The sequence below is a fragment of the Pituophis catenifer genome, unplaced genomic scaffold, assembly GCF_029215685.1.
Source record: "Pituophis catenifer annectens isolate HBS135680 unplaced genomic scaffold, rPitCat1.0.hap2 SCAF_2, whole genome shotgun sequence".
In the NCBI taxonomy this organism is placed as follows: domain Eukaryota; kingdom Metazoa; phylum Chordata; class Lepidosauria; order Squamata; family Colubridae; genus Pituophis; species Pituophis catenifer.
In genome coordinates, this window is record NW_027256882.1 from 157,782,030 (window position 1) to 157,798,411 (window position 16,382).

A 16,382-nucleotide genomic window follows, 5' to 3' on the forward strand; every position below is an offset into this window, starting at 1 on the left:
GACCAAACTTTAAGAACATACAAAGCCAGAATTGGGAAGATAGCAACTGAAAGCAAATGCCACCTTTGCAAAGAAGCTGAAGAAACAATGGGCCACCTAGTTAGCTGCCGGAAGAAGATTGCACAGACTAACAACGGCATATGACAAAGTATCAACAAAGGTGCACTGCAGTGGAGGGTTTCAAAATTTTTTACTACCGGTTCTGTGGGTGTGGCTTGGTGGGCGTGACAGGGGAAGGATACTGTAAAATCTCCATTCCCACCCCACTCCAGGGGAAGGATACTGTAAAATCTCCATTCCCTTCCCAATCCAGGGGAAGGATACTGCAAAATCCCCATTTCCTCCCGATCAACTGGAACTCGGGAGGCAGAGAATAGATGGGGGCGGGGCCAGCCAGAGGTGGTATTTACCGGTTCTCCGAACTACTCAAAATTTCCGCTACCAGTTCTCCAGAACTGGTCAGACCCTGCAGAAACCCACCTCTGGTGCACTGGAATATTTGTAAGGAATACCACTTGCCTGCAAGCAAGAACTGGAGGGACCACAAAATAGACAATATAATAGAAAATAAAGAAGCTAGTGGGACTTTAGAATTCAAACAGACGATCACTTGCCACTTAACACCCCAGATTATTGATAAGAAAGACAAATAGTCTGGATAGGGTTAGGGTAGTAGTAAAATGGCAAAAGAAATCTACCAGTAGTAATAGGCTTTTTAGGTGCAATTCCAAAACCTCTGGAGCCCCACTTGAATGCCATCAGCACTGACAAAATTACTATGATCAATTTCAAAAGGCTGCTTTCCTTGGGAAAACCGTATATCTTGTGAGGATACCTTTAAAACCATCAGACAATATCTGCCTATCCAAGTCCTTGAGGACTCGATAGGTAGAGCCAAATGCCAAATCCAATCTAAACATATGGTTGACTATGCCACCAATCATAATAATAATATAGAAACGACACTAACTCCACATATAAAAACAAATTAACTCGCAGCAGAATCATATTCTTGTTTCAGAGAGACTTCTCCTTTAATCCAGTAGTTTTTCCCCCCCAAAAGTAAGTTAGGATAACATTATGTACTTAGTTGTTAGTTATTACAATATTTAAATAAAAATGGATTGTGAACATTCAACACCAAAGGATTCAAAATGTCAAAATATGTAAGTTTCAACCTGTGGATCTGTTACCTGCAGCCATGAGATTAGGAAAGCAAGAGGAAAGAAGTGGGCAAAAGTACAATTTGGTACAACCTTATGAAGTCCCAAGGTTCTAGAAAGACTAAAATGTTCTACCCTTTACTCCTCAAATCCAGAACAAGTAGGAATTTGCCTTTTGCAAGCACTGCACCGAGCCAAGTCGATAATTTATGGCACTGTTTTGAGAAACGATTAGAAAGGAATATGGCAGGGAAAAGAAGAGTTTGGCATTCTTACTGGTAGGAACCTTCACAAAGAAAGAAAAAAGAAACCTGCTCTTTGAGGATTTGGTAATGTTCTGGCTTCCAGTTCAGGAAGGGTTAAAAAACTATCACCTCAAATCCCTGTGACACCAAATATGATGCAATGGAATACAAGGACAAAGACACTAGAATCAATTAATTCATTAGCACCCCTTTCCCCATGTTTCTTGCCTGGGGAGAAGCAAATCAAGAAGGCCCAGGGGAAGCACAGATCTTTTGTGTCTGGGATAATCACTCCCAAAGAGCGTTTTACTAAGTTGTTCTGTTAAGGAGATTTGTTGGCATGATTCCATTGCCAGCCAGTCTGGAAACCAAAAGGGTGATGAGTCTGTGGACTATGCCTACCCACCATGCAGCAAGGCCTGGATAGCTCAGCAGACTAATGTATTGTAATTTAACTCCAGCAGTCTGCAATTAGTAAGTTCGAATCTTGCCAGGCTCAAGGTTGACTCAGCCTTCCATCCTTTCTAAGGTAGGTAAACTGAGGACCCAGTTTGTGGGGGCAACAAGCTGACTTTGTATAAAATATACAAAAATATGAAGGCTATTGCTTAACGCACTGTAAGCCGCCCTGAGTCTCCGGAGAAGGGCAGCATAAAAAAAAAAAAAAAAGGCATGTTTGCAAGAAGGCTCTCTCAGACATGCCTTTAAAAGACTACACCAGTCTCTGTGGTCTCTTCCCAAATCCCCATTGGGGCTTCCTTCAAGTTAATAATCTTAGCTCCCCTCTTGGGAAGCCTGGAGGATTTGCCTTCCCCTTTTTCCTTACAAGCACAAATTAAGAGAGGTTAAATAGTAAGAGTTAGGGTTCATCCCCACTGCTTTCCTTGGGACAACTGAGGGCAAGCAGCTCCTTTTCCTCCAGGAGGAGCACAAACTGTCAATAAACCTAACTTGGGTCTCCTGAAGCCAACACCAATGCTTGCCAGCAGGGCATTTCTTAACCTATTTGCCTCTTTCCCACTGTCCCTCAATACCTGGATCTTGTCAGAGAGTTAGAACTAGAGCTAACCTGATATTTTGGCGTAGCCTAGCAGCTTCCCCGAACCCCAATCAGAACAGCTTCCTGGCCAATTACGCACATAGGAGGAAAAAAAAGAAAAAGAGCAAGCTTCTTCAGAGTTTAGGAGAAAAATAAAAAACAACAATCAACAGGTGGCCCACAGAGGGGGAAAAAAAAAAAAACAGGCGGCCCACAGAGGGGAAAAAAAAGACAAAGCTGAGCTCCTCCCCATGTGACTCAATGACATTGTTTTGGGGATCGCTTAGTTGGGGGGGGGTGCATACCTCCTTTATACTGGAAAAATGCAACCGCGGGAAAGAAGCCCCATTGTGGAAGCTCTTGATCTGCAATTGAAATACACGGTTCAGGACAAGAAGAACGATTCTAACAGACACGAGGTTATTATTATTATTTTTTTCCCATCCAGGCGGTAGATGTTTGATATCCCCGGAAAACCAGTTTGAGGGCAGGCTTCTTAAGGCAATCACTCACCGCGGGGAGCGAGCTAAAAACCACCGGGCCAACACGGGTGCCCGCTTCCCCTCCGTCCTTCAGCCTGTTTGCAGCAGGTGCCCCTTGCCTGCCCTGCCTGCCTGCCTTGGACAGCCTCGCCTGACCCCCCCCCCCCCCGTTGCCAAGCGCATTCGCTGCCAAGAATCACGGCTCTTCTCTGCACCTTGGCGTCTCCCCCCTCCCTCTCTCCACAACTGCCCCCGCATCCCAACGCGACGGGGGTGGGGTGAGGTGGGGGCTGGAAAGGGAAGCAGACAAAAGGGATCTTGTGCCTTTAAGGCCTCCCGCTTGGCGATCCCCGGTCGGGAGCGCACACAGAGTGGGGCGAGCCTTGTGGATCCGGGCTAGAGGGCGTTTACCCTGGACAACGCGGGAGGGGAGGGGAGGGAGGGGAGGGGACGGGCCCAGAGCGAGCAAGGCAGGAATGGAGAAGAGACGGCGGCGGCGAGCTGGGGACACGCCGTAAAAACACCGAGCGGAAAGGCTGGGAGACGAGAGGTGCTGAGCACAGGGGCGGACGGTGCCCGGCTTTCTCCCCAGCTGGCCCGAGAGGAAAGGCGGCCCAGCCTTTCCACCGAAACCGCTCGGGCGTTGCGAGGTGAATGGGTGGAACGGGGCGCAACTGCGGCTGCCGAGCGCGCAAAGGAGGAGCCCAAGGATCTGCGCCTCTGGAGCCTTGGAGCCGAGTCGCGGGGAGGAGGGGACGGGGAGGACAGGCGGCTCTGGAGAGGCCGGGCCTTTGGGAAATGCCCCTAATCTTGAGAAGGATGAGAGAGAGAGAAAGGACGGGAAGAGGAGCGGGGCAGTTCCTTAGGCCGCCTCTACCTCGGCTCGGGGAGACGGCGGGCGGCGACGGCGGGCTTACGAATGGGTGGGTGGGGGGAGAGAGTCTTGGCTAGATAGAAGCGTCTCCGTTGGGGCGCACCAGCCGCGGAGACTGCGAGGAAAAAGGGGCGTGAGGTGAGGACGCACCTGTCCGGTCCACACACGGGCTCCAGGGCCCCTCTGTAGGCGCCGTAGTTGCTCAGCGCCGGGAAAGTTCCCTTTGCTGCAAGCCCCCCCCCCTCCCCCGGCCGCACGACTGAATGGGCTTGTCGGGGTTGTATCAAGCACACCGACGTGTAATACGGTCTCCCGTTCTCTTCGGATGTTTACGAGGAGAAAAGGCCTAAGAATTCGAATTCGAACTCATTGCATTAGAAGGGGGGCGCGGAGGAGGTGGGGGGGGGGAGACCTGCACGTGTCTGAAATGTATGGCCTGGACTGTCAGACCTGCGATCGTCGCTTTCTCTCTCTCTCTCTCTCTCTCTCTCTCTCTCTCTCTCCCCCTTCCCTATTGGTTTTTCTGGGATGCCTCGGTAAAAGGGATGGTCGGGGCCAAAAAAATTGAGGCTAAGCTCTGCAACTCTTCAGCTTCTCTGGTGTGAAGGGGTGAGGAGGAACAGGTGGGCTTTCCATAATCATTTCCCCCCCCCCCCACTCCTGTGTTGTTCTCTGTTCTGCACATGCCTTTTACAAATGTGGGGAGGGGGGATGATGAGTGAAGGAAAGGATCCTGGGATGTGGAGCTTTTCTCCCCTATGCAATATTGCAAGCAGGAGGACCGGAGGGGTGGGAGAGAAAGAAAGAATGTTGACCTGTAACCTGCACTCCTTGGCTTTGGGGAACTTGCTCACAGGCCTGGCGGGTACTCTGCCACACACACACAAAAAAAGTTTAGGGTGGTTTATATCTATCCTGACTTTTCTCTCAAAGAGCTCGAAAGGGTGGAGCTATATATGTGTGTCTCCCCCCACAAGGACAGCAGGGACTACCGTGAAGTAGATGGGCCCAAAATTACAGTGGCTTCACAGTCCAGTGGAGAATGGGTCGAACTCCCTCCCCCCAGCCCATCTAATACTGTACAGATAGTCGTCAACTTGTATGTTGACTGAGTGAGAAGATAAATGAGTTTTGCCCCATTTTACGACTTTGCTTGCCGCATTTGTTAACTGAATCACTGCAGTTGTTAAATTAGTAACAAAGGGCATCACAGATCTGGGACACTGCAACTGTCACAATTGTGAGTCAGTTGTCAAGCATCCGAATGTAAATCACGTGACCATGGGGATCGGGGTGGAATGCTACTGGTTCGCTCCTGTTTGGGTGAACCGGTAGTAAAAAAAAACCTACCGGTTCAGTTGAACCAGTAGTTAGCTATCAGTTCAGTCGAATTGGTAGTTGAAAAAAGCTATGATCTGACGATCACCTGTGCTTTCTAGCGAAGTTAAACTGCGCACCACAGCTGATCCCCCCCCTCGCTGTTCTACTTACCTTCCCAAGCCTCCTTTTGGCACGTATTGTGCGCGCGCATGCACAGGCGATCGTCGAATCGTAGCTTTTTAAAACTCCCGGTTCAACTTAACCGGTAGCTTTTTAAACGCGCAGCGAACCAGTAGTGAACCGGTTCAGATTTCACCCCTGATGGGGATGGTGCAATGATCATAAGTGTGAAAAATGGTCATAAGTCACTTTTTTCAGGGCTGTTTTATCTTTGAACGGTCACTAAGTGAACTGTTGTAAGTTGAGAACAACCTGTAATTGCTAAATCTCTCCCTCCCTCCCTCCCTCCCTCCCTCCCTCTCTCTCTCTCTCTCTCTCTCTCTCTCTCACACACACACACACACACAGACCTAGGCCCATCCAGCTGCTGTTGCAGTTCAATCACTGCTGGTATTCTTATTGTATCATTCGATATATTTTTTTCTGCATTTGGGGGAGTGACATGCTCTTGCTGGGAAAACTGAATTCTGTGCTATTTTAGTGTTATTTGGTTGTGGCCTTTTTTCCTCTCCCAAAGCTTGCATCTGTTACTTTATTCTGCACAGCACCCCCTGGCCTATATCTGTAGCCTGCCACGAAGCTGTACTTGTGTGTGTCTCACTCGGCTGCTGCGTCCCAGAGTGGAGATGACTTGACCAGAGTCCTGATGGACTAGGATGGGTTTTTTCTATCTCGGGGGTTCAGAGGGGACAGGAAGAGGGGCTGTATTTTGATGTGTTTCCCAAGTGCCTGAGATAGAAGGGTGCTATCATAACACTGTCCCCATCTCCCAGAATAGATGGAGACAACAGTTCTGTTGAATGGTATTGGAATCATTCTCTGAAGAAGTTGAAGCTAAAACCAGCTCTGGTTTTGGCTGACAGTCAAGACAAATAGAGTTTGAAAGGAGAAAACTATTCCAGTTTGGTTTCATGCTGAATTGCAGGTTAGGCTGCCGAAAGGGACAGTGTTGGGAGATGCTTTTCCCTTCACACAAATGCAGAACTTCAAAATTCATTGGGTCACACGCTGGGTCATAAACTCTAGAGAAGAACATAGACACAGCATAGGGAGTTATTGGCTTAAGGAGCTAATTCAGGCCTTCTCAAATCCTGCCTTATAACCCTGCGAAGGACAAATCAAGGTGTGTGAGTGTTCCGTGTGAATAAAACTTAACAAAGCAGCTGTGATTTGGGACAGTTTGGATGGGTAGCCAACTCTCAAAATATGATCAGGTTTTATTCTTGCTTTTTGAGACAAAGCAGGAGTGACCTTTGACAAGTGTTCCAGTCTGCCTTGCAAAAGTTGCTTGTGTCTCCCTGGGCATCCGGATCTGTAGCTTGAGAACCTTTTGAATATTGGTAGAGCTGAAATTTTAAGGATTCTTTCACCCTCTGGTTGCTTCTGTTTGTTGCAGAGATCAGACGAGGTAGCAAGTGGTGGGATAGGGAAGAGTCTTGGTATCTTCTGGATTCTACAGACTGTTTTTATATCACAAGCAACCTTCCCAACCAGGAAATATTTCGGTTTTACGGATCCCAACTCCCAGAATTCCCAGATAACAGCCCTTGTTGAAAACTTGGGGAGGTGACACCTACATATCCGAAGGATAATCAGGTTGAAGAAAGCTGTGATAGGTTTAGTGATCTCTTCTAACACAAGATGTTAGGGGGAAAGGGCTTGACCTTTTTGAGCAGGAGATTTATTCCAGGTATTAGTAAATTTATTTCTCTATGATTACATTCATTGAAGGCCAGCCCATCTGTTGTCTGGGCAGAGCTGACAATTGGCTGCACACTCATCCTCCTCTTTTTCAATGGGAATAAATGATAATTAGTTTTTGTGAGAGAAAGTGAAAGTGTGTAGGTTGGACAGTCCTTTTTTTTAAGAGCTTCTTGCCTGTTGTGGCTTTAGAAGAAAAGGGATCTTAAATTTAAGATGGCATCACCCTAGATATTAAAAAAAACTATTGTCTGCACTAAAGGTAGTCCTCGACTTACAGCCACAATGGAGCCCAAAGTTTCCACTGATAAGCAAGACAGTTGTTAAGTGAGTTATGCCCCATTTTACCATGTTTTTTGCCGCAGTTGTTAAGCAAACCACTGCAGTTTTAAGTGAAAGTTGTGTGGTTGTTAAGGGAAACTGTCTTCCCTTTGTCGTTCACTTTGCTTGTCAGAAGCCACTTGAGAATGGTGATCAGATGACCCCAGGACAACTGTAAATACATGCCAGTTGCCAAGTATTTGGCAACTGGCAAATTCAGTATCTGAATTTTGATTGCATGGCCACGGGGATGCTGCAATGGTCATAAGGGTGAAAAATGGTCACGAGTCACTTTTTTTCAGTGCTGCTGTAACTTCGAACGGTCATTAAACAAATGGTTATTAGTCAAGGACTATCTATATATTCTCAGTGAAACTAAGATAACCCTTCTGTTTCAAAGGTACATAGGTAGGGTGATGCACGTTAAGTCTTCCTTTCAGGTTAAAATAATAGTTGCCTTGAATCGTTCTCTGTGTGTCTTCATGCTCCTTTCTTGGTCTCTACAGTCTAATAGAACGTTTGTCTCATAAGTTTTTGGACCTGAGGAACTAAGAACTTGGTCCTCCTGTCAATCCAGTTAGCCGGTCTGTCTTGATTTTAGGGTTAGTTTTTAAAATTTTAATATTGATTTTAATTGACAAGTTTTAAATTATGGGCCAAATTATTAATTATTTTAACTTTATTTTTAAACTGTGATGTTTTGTATAGATGTTTTTATCTTGGCTGTTCACCGCCCTGAGTCCGAAAGGAGAAGGGCGGTATAGAAATTTGAATAAATAAATAAATAAATAAATAAATAAATAAATCCTACTTGACTTTGCCATTCTCTAAACCTCCTCTCAGTTATGGGTTATGATTATAATCTTAACGTTGGATGACCAAAGAATTCTTCGAAGCTGTTGATGAAATGGAACTAAATATATCTCTTTCTACGTGGAATAGGGCCTTCCCCCAAGGCATTTAACGATGGCCTTTTCTCCTTAGGATGAAGGATGTTCCAAGCCCCTCTTATTTCATCCTTAAGACTGAAGCCAGTTCTGTTGTGATTGGGTTCAGTCAGAACAGTTAACCAGATCAGCTAAATAATTGCTAAATTTTTAGATACAACATGCTAAGGTTGGTTAATTTTAAGTTTGGTTATATATTTTTTTTAAAAAAACAGGTTGGTTTAGCTTGTTGTGCAGACCCAGCTCAATTAGTTAACTGATAGTTCAATGTGTTAGGCAAACCCTTCTCAAATGGATTTAATAACTGGATTGTATGAATCTAACTTCTAGTTAGCCCCATAATTCCATTTTTCATTTGTATCTGGCTTGTCCTAAAGCCCAGGGCTTTTCAAGGACTACAAGGCCATGCATGCTGTCCCTACTTTAAGTCTTTTAAATTTCCACCTAAAGAATTCCATGTGTTGAAAGACCAGGTAGGGCCTGGAAAAGGAGATTAGGTAGGACCTCTGCCCTACATCCTACTTCTGTCCTTTCCAGACCTTGCAAAAGGAGATTTAGGGGTCAAGGCACTAACTACATAGTTGTTTGATTACTCTGTTAAAGTTGAATGCAGGGACATGGCTTAAATTGGGTTGGACTGTTGAGATCTGTCTTTTGGGATGAAGATAACATTAGCATACTGATAACTGTTTTGTTGCTAGAGCAACCTCTGGATATACAGCTGATATTTGGCTGCCTGTATTAGATTCTCCCCAGGATAGTGGAGAGTTTCAAACTGAAGGTAGTTAGTGCTGATGGTCTTGTTTGAAGTAAATCTGAAAGAAAGAAAAAAATTAGGACCTCCAGTAAAATTGACTGAATTTATCTGAGAATAATTTTCTTAATGGTGTACTTGTTGCAACGAGTGTAATCTGCATTAGTTTACTATGTGTACTGTATATCTCCCGCAGTGTGAGCGTGGGTATGTGGGAAGGGTAGGGAAGGACAGGAATGCATAAGTAGACAATTCTTTGTAGAAATGTCTGTTTGGATATGAAAGGAAGCAAGCTATCAGTTCAAAATGGCCTGAAATGGGAAGGAAATGTGCAAAGAGAGTTGTGGATTAGTAAGGAGTTGGGAATGGGGGGGACGGATGGGATGGACCCTAGCTTTGAGTTCCAGAAAATGAGCAGAGCTGGTGCTTCAGCCACGGAATGGAAACTAATGTGGGACCAGCTGACAGTATGTTTTCTTCCTGCAGGTTGCAGCCTCAGCTTGATGAAGAGGAAATAAGAAACCTAACACTGAGGGTGCTCCCTTACGGAGACCCATGTCGCCTCATTGTGCCCTATTCCTAGGGGCCTTCCAGGTACTGGGGCTTCCCCACGGCCGAACGAATGATCTGTCATGCTGTCAGGGATACCTGTTGTTGTTTGAGAGTTCTTTGCAGAGTCCTATTCCAGGACAGAAGCATTTTCCCCCCTCCAGGTGTTAAAACTCTCCTCTGTAGAATCTCCTGATGCTTTTTGCCCAGAATCAGGCATTTGGCAGGGTCTTGTCTCTCCCTGCCATCCTGTGTTAGGTTCCCCCTGGTTGTGTCTCCTGCCCCTCAAGCCTGGTCTTTTCTCCCTGAGCTACGTTCTTGTGCTATGTGTCAAATGACTTCAGCTGAAAACATTCCTCAGAGAAAGAAAGCAGCAGATCTGTTGGTTTCCGGGGCTTCGTGCATGCAAAATGCCTGGGCTCTGCAGGAGAATAGGAATACAAAGGGACCTCCTTCCCACCCAGTTACACTTCACCAGGGGTGATTCCTGCAGTGGAAGCTGTTCATACCTCTTGAACTGTTGGGGGGGAATAGCGTGCACCTTGTTCTCTTGGAGAAAAGAGATCTCCTTTCCAAAACTGCTTCTAACTCTTTTCTCTCTTTTCCCACAGTATGTCCTGGTTTAGTGGCATCCTGGTGCCCAAAGTGGACGAGCGGAAGACTGCTTGGGGGGAGCGCAATGGGCCCAAGCGCCATCGCCCAGCACTTTGTGGCCCACGCTACATGAGCTGCCTACAGGACCAAGAGCTGGAGCGCAGAGGCAGCGGGGCGCTGGGGTTGAACTGTTCTTGGCAGGAAGACCACTATGGCAGGAAGCAACCGCCATCGCTTCCGCCTGGTTCTGGAACTGGAGATTTGGGGCTCAAAGCTGTGGACCTGGGATTTGAGGATGGTGGCAGCATGGGGGTTGAGGCCAAGAGGCTGTCTGTCAGCGACTGCGGCTGGCGCCTCCTGCAAGTGTTCCGCTCTAAGCGCTTCCGCTCGGCCAAGTTGGAGCGTCTCTACCAGCGCTACTTCTTCCAGATGAACCAGAGTTCGCTGACGGTGCTGATGGGTGTCTTGGTGCTAGCGTGTGGCATCATGCTGCTCTTCCACTGTGTGCCTGGCACTCCCCATGTGTCCTACACCACTGCCCTTGCTGTGGCTGCTACTCTCTTCCTCTCCCTCATGGTCCTCTGCAACCGGACTGGCTTCCACCAGAACTGCATGTGGGTGGTGAGCTATCTGGTCATTGTGGCGCTGTGTGGAGTGCAGGCTTTGGGCACTCTCCAGGTCTCACCGCGGAGTGCCTCCGAGGGGGTCTGGTGGAGCATCTTCTTCATCTACATTATCTACACACTTTTGCCCGTCCGCATGCGGGTGGCAGTGCTGGCTGGAGCCTTGCTGGCTGTCCTTCACCTGGTGATTTCTTGGTACCAGAACAGTACAGACTCCTTTGTTTGGAAGCAGGTATGGGGGAAAGTTGGGCTGAGGGAAGAGATGGTGGAGCTCCTTGGCGATAAAGATCAATGTATAACTTAGTGGGTGGGACAGAATAGATACCCTGTGCAGTACTAATTGAAGATGCTTTGTTGAAGGATAGCTAAAGCCTTCGGTGTCGAAGGAAGACTGTAAAAGACTGGACTATCTAAAGGTGGTAAGGACTTGTTAAGCGGAGCAGGCAAGCGGCCAGGTCAGGAAATTGAAGTCCTCCCATCAAGCAAAATGAATGAATGAAGAATGAATGAGGCCCCTTGAATAATATGGGAGGGAGCAAGTTCTGTGACCTTTTCCCCATCCCCACAATCACTCCAATTGTGGATGGAGCTAAGTGGAATATGCATATCCTCAGTTCCATTAAACATAGCACTTGATCTCTGTCTTTTGGTGATGAATACGTTTGAGCTTGCTTTTCTTTACTGCTGTATATTGTCTAGGTTCCTGATTTGATGCTAGCAGAAGTTTGCCTAGAAATCCATACGGCTGGAATTGGCGCTACCGAGGTAGCTGCAGCATTCACAGCATCTCTTATCTATTGTTCTGAAAATAGTGTTTTTGAGTTAATGGCTGGATGATCGAAGAGTCCATTTGTGTAAACCCGTCGTTTTGCTTCATCTCCTTTGCTATTACAATGAATTCTACACATGTACCCATTTCTCCAGTTCCTGTCCATCCTTTTTCTCTCTTCAGCTTCCCCATTGTTTTCACAGTGCCATCCTCCTGATCTTATCTATATTCTGGATGAATGAAGAAATGTTCTAATAATGTGGATGAGAAGATATTGTTGGGGGGGGGCAAGCCCATGTCGTTGAATGTTACTGCAGGGCTAGACAGAAAATGCTTCCTGACCTGTTTCGTTTATTGGTGGGTGGTCTGGCAGCCCCCTCCCTAAAGGGGCTTTGTACTTGGGGTATCATTGTATTACTGTGTTTCCCCAAAAATAAGACCCTGTCTTATATTTTTTTGAACCCTGAAATAAGCGCTTAGCCTTATTTTCGGGGAGGTCTTATTATTGTGGGGCACGTGGAGCAAGATGGGGCTCCTCTTGCCATCCTACCTGATTTCCAGCTCTGCGTTTAAATATTTTCAGGGAGGGCTTATTTTCGGGGGAGGCTTATTTTCGTGCATGCGCTCAAAAGCCCGATTGGGCTTATTATCAGGGGATGTCTTATTTTAGGGGAAATGGGGTATCATTGGACAGCCAATGCTGTGTAACCTGATTTAGGATAGGTCCACTGGCTCTGGAGAGCATCAGATTATGGAAATATGTTTTTAGATTGGTTCCGTATTAAAGGTCCACTTACGACCCACAATTGAGCCCAACGTTGCTGTTGTTAAGCAAGATAGTTATTGAGTTTTGCTCCATTTTACAGCTTTTCTTGCCATAGTTGTTGATCATTGCAGTAGGTTGTTGGTAATACGATCATTAAAGTGAATCTGGCTTCCCTATTGACTTTGCTTCTCAGAGGTCGCAAAAGGGATACTACAACCGTCATAAATACGAGCCAGTTACCAAGCATCCGAATGTGGATCACGTGACCTGGGGGATGCTGCAATGGTTGTAGTTGTGAAAAACGGGCCATAAGTCATTTTTTTTCAGTGCTGTTCTCCTTCAACACGAATCATTAAACTTGTGGTGGCAAAGGCTAGGGTAGCAATAATGCAATACTCAAACACATAATGTATGCGTAGAGAGGGAGAAGATGGCAGGAAGGGAACAAGTGCGTGTGTGGGAGGCTGCATAGAACAATGATCCGATGCTCTTGTGATGACAATACCTGTGTTGCGGTACTGAGATGAGTTCTCAAAGACTTTAAAAAAAAAACCTGCAGATTTTCAGCTTGTTCTCTCTGCTCCCGGCAAACATAGGAACTCTGTGGGTTTTTTCGCTAGTTGTGAACGTAGCGTGATTTTTTAAAAAAAAATATTCTGAGGGTAGGTAGTAAAATGCTTATTTATTAATCAAATATTGTAACAGGGAACCAGTGCGGGGGGGGGGGGGAGTTCAGGCCTGCAAAATTTTCATCTTCTTAACACCCCCCCCACACCTTTATCCCTCTGCCTCCTTGTAAATGAACTAGTAAGATGTAAGATTTCAGTATTATTCCTTTTCTTCTGATTCTAGGGCAGGAATGCTTCCTTACTGGAAGCAAAGGCCAATCCAACCGACTCCCAATGACCCTCCCTTAGGCACAGCTGATAAATAGAGTAAATGTTTCTGAAGAGGCTAGGTATCTGGGAAGGGTCAACCCGAGATCATCAAAGCATTCCTACATCTTCCAGGGCCTTAAGTATAAGAAAGTATTTACTGAAATATGCTGTGGAACGAACCTAACTCTTTCCAAGGCAAACCAACAGGAGGACTGATCCTTCCCCTCTGGGGTTACTGACATGATTACTCCAGTGTTGCACATTGTTAGCTGGTTAGATGCAATAAATGTTTTGGGTTATGATTGTGAGTTAAGTGACAAGTGAGTTATGGGTAAAAAACAGAAGAGCAAGGCATAAATTAGAATCATAACATGTATGGATAGTATATGGCGGACGGGTGGAGAAGAGAGAAGCTGGCTTGCCTCTTTTCTTCAAAGTAGGGAAAGCTCAATTTCTCACTCTTTAGAAGTTAGGAACTAAAATATCAAAAGCTCACATTCTTTTTTTTTTGTCCAGCAGAAATAAACTTGAGAAATATATTAATTATAACCCAGGGGATCTTGTCTAGTGCTTATTAACTGTCCACAGTGCTGTTTCTGAAGACATGTATTAATCATTCAGAGATATGGCTGACTATTGCCATGACTAAGGAAGTCTGAACTGAAGATGGAGGAATCTAGCCAGTGTCACGATTATGGCAGTAATGAAGTTATCAGCTCGCTGAAAATTTGAAGTATGGTGGCATGTCTGTATATAGGGCCCGGTGCTACACTGCTACCATCTCTGTATTTCTTGTTTCCTTCCGAAGGAAATTTAAGGATGTAGCTAATTAGCTAGGATGTATTTAGTTAATTATATCGTTAATAATAATCATTATTTTTGTTCACAGAATAGTTACTTATACAGTAGTTTGGATCTTGCACGACACACTTAACAAGATTACTTAAAAATATAGCAAGTGTAGTTGTACAATTTTTAATCTCAGTTGTGGATTTGAGGGTGGTTGGTTTTGCTGTTATGTTTTTTTGGGGAGGTGGGGAAGGCTTAGCAATTCCATCTTATGTTGTGTTGCCTGTTTGTTTAGTTTATTGTTTAGTATGCTGTTAAACTGGAAACAGGCTTAGTCTGTCAGCCCACTTAAGCTTGGGTTCCATGCTTCTAGCCACCATGTCTTGAGTTTGCTGCACAAGATACATCTAAACAGAGTTTCTTCTTTGGTGCTTTGAATTATTTCAGATAGCTCTAGTCTAAGATAGAGAAACTAAGTATACCCAGATATTCCTGAACCAGAAATCCCAGCAGTTGAATTCTCCATGGCCAGCAGTGAGATACTGGTTCATCAACACCTTCTGAGCCCAGATTGCTTTCCTCTGTTCCAATTCTTAATGGTAATCTAAATATCATTTAACAGTCTTGAGATTAGCAGATTTTGGAATCTGAACTAACATTCAAGATTCAGTTTCCACCTATCAGAAATTCACAATGAAAAGGAGCATTTACCCACCCTGTTATTTATTTATTTTATTTATTGGAATTTGTGAAACAAAATGAGAAATCATATTTTTTACAGTCAAGTTTAGAACGATTTACATTGAGTTTAAAGTGGTTTTTTGCACATGTATTATTGCGCTTAAAACAGAAAAAGTCATTTATAGGTAAAACGTTACTATGTATAATTTTGTATGCAATACCTAGGTCTGACCGCAAGCGACACAGTTCTAAGTTATCCAAACTGAGAATTTCGAGCCTAGTAACATAAGGAACTCTACAGTAGTGGCCAAAATTGTGGAAGCCTTTTGGGAAAAGTGTATTTTCTAAAACTAGCTAATAGCACTACTTTTTTTTTGGAGTAGTACCATAAAATTATATATCAATAGAAAGATATTTAATCAAGAATGTAATGCAATAACTTTTATGAAGGATTTGCTATTAGAATAGCAGTTACAGTATAAAGAAGAAAAGTGAAACACATAGAAAAATAATTATCACCATAGAAAAAACAAGATATACAAAAATTACCACGTCAGTTAATGCTTAGTTGGGTAACCTTTAGCATTATGGCCTTACAACGTCTTCTCATGGAGTAAGTCTTAGTTCTGCAGCTGTTATAATGTGAAACCAAAATTGAATGATTGCTTCTATTAACTGGGTTTTATTGCTGGGTCACTTCTGACTAACACATTTCTTTAGTCGGCTCCATAGATTTTCATTTGGGTTATTTCAATTGGGCTATTCCCAGGTCATTCCAGCAGTGGAATATGATTATCTTGAAACTCCAAAAAAAAGTGGCGTTATTAGGCATGAAACTTGAAAAATGCACTTTCCTCAAAAGGTTTCCACAATTTTGGCCATTACTGTATTGTGTACAGAAGAGTGCAAGACTTTTCATGTGAAGTACTTCTGAACCCGCTCGATTGTACTGATGTCAAATATATGGTGGGGATTCCAAACAGTTCAACAATACTCTAAGATTGGTCTAGCATAAGTTTTATAAACTCTAATTAGCAATACAATGTTTCCAGAAAAAAAGCTTCGCAAAATTAAGCTTACAACTCTTAATGCTTTTTTTAGCAACACTGTTACCATAAGCTTTGGAGCATAAATCGTCAGAGATGAGTATACCTAGGTCTTTAAGAAAGTGAGGGTCATTTGCAAGAGAGATGTTCATTTTAGCCTCCATTGAGAACTGCAGATAAGATTAGTTTGCCTCAGTAAAGCTAGAGGCACTGTAGGATTTAATCTGTATTTTATATCAGGTTTCCTCAAAGTGATCCCCAAACAGTTGTTATTGTTATTATTATTCATAGTACTATTAACATGGTATTTGTTAAATTATTTTCATATAATGTTTTGTGGGGAGAGGGGTTAATGAGCAGTTTGAAACTTCATGAAGGAGTTGATGAATTGAAGTGTTTAGGGGCCCCTAGTTTAGAGATATGTACTTAGAATCCATGATACTAAAAGCAATTCTGGAAGATCCTTTCAGTCCCTGGTTCCCTTTAAAGTAAGATTGCTGGGTTGGAGAGCCCATCACCTTCTAGATCAGGGGTCTCCAACCTTGGCAACTTTACGACTTGTGGACTTCAACTCCCAGAATTCCTCAGTCAGCACATGCTGGCTGAGGAATTCTGGGAGTTGAAGTCCACATGTCGTAAAGTTGCCAAGATTGGAGACCAC

General features: G+C 44.5%; 1 protein-coding gene across 1 annotated transcript in view; it reads left to right on the top strand.

Annotated features, from left to right (window-relative positions):
- Positions 1–3,405: 3,405 nt before the first annotated feature.
- The window catches only part of ADCY6 (adenylate cyclase 6), a 66,771-nt gene continuing 53,794 nt past the window's right edge, over positions 3,406–16,382 (top strand). The window contains exons 1-3 of the mRNA XM_070937863.1: positions 3,406–3,579; positions 9,513–9,620; positions 10,187–11,024. Of these exons, the coding sequence (XP_070793964.1) occupies positions 10,188–11,024 (837 nt within the window). The 5' untranslated portion in view covers positions 3,406–3,579; positions 9,513–9,620; position 10,187. The remainder of the gene's footprint in view (positions 3,580–9,512; positions 9,621–10,186; positions 11,025–16,382) is intronic.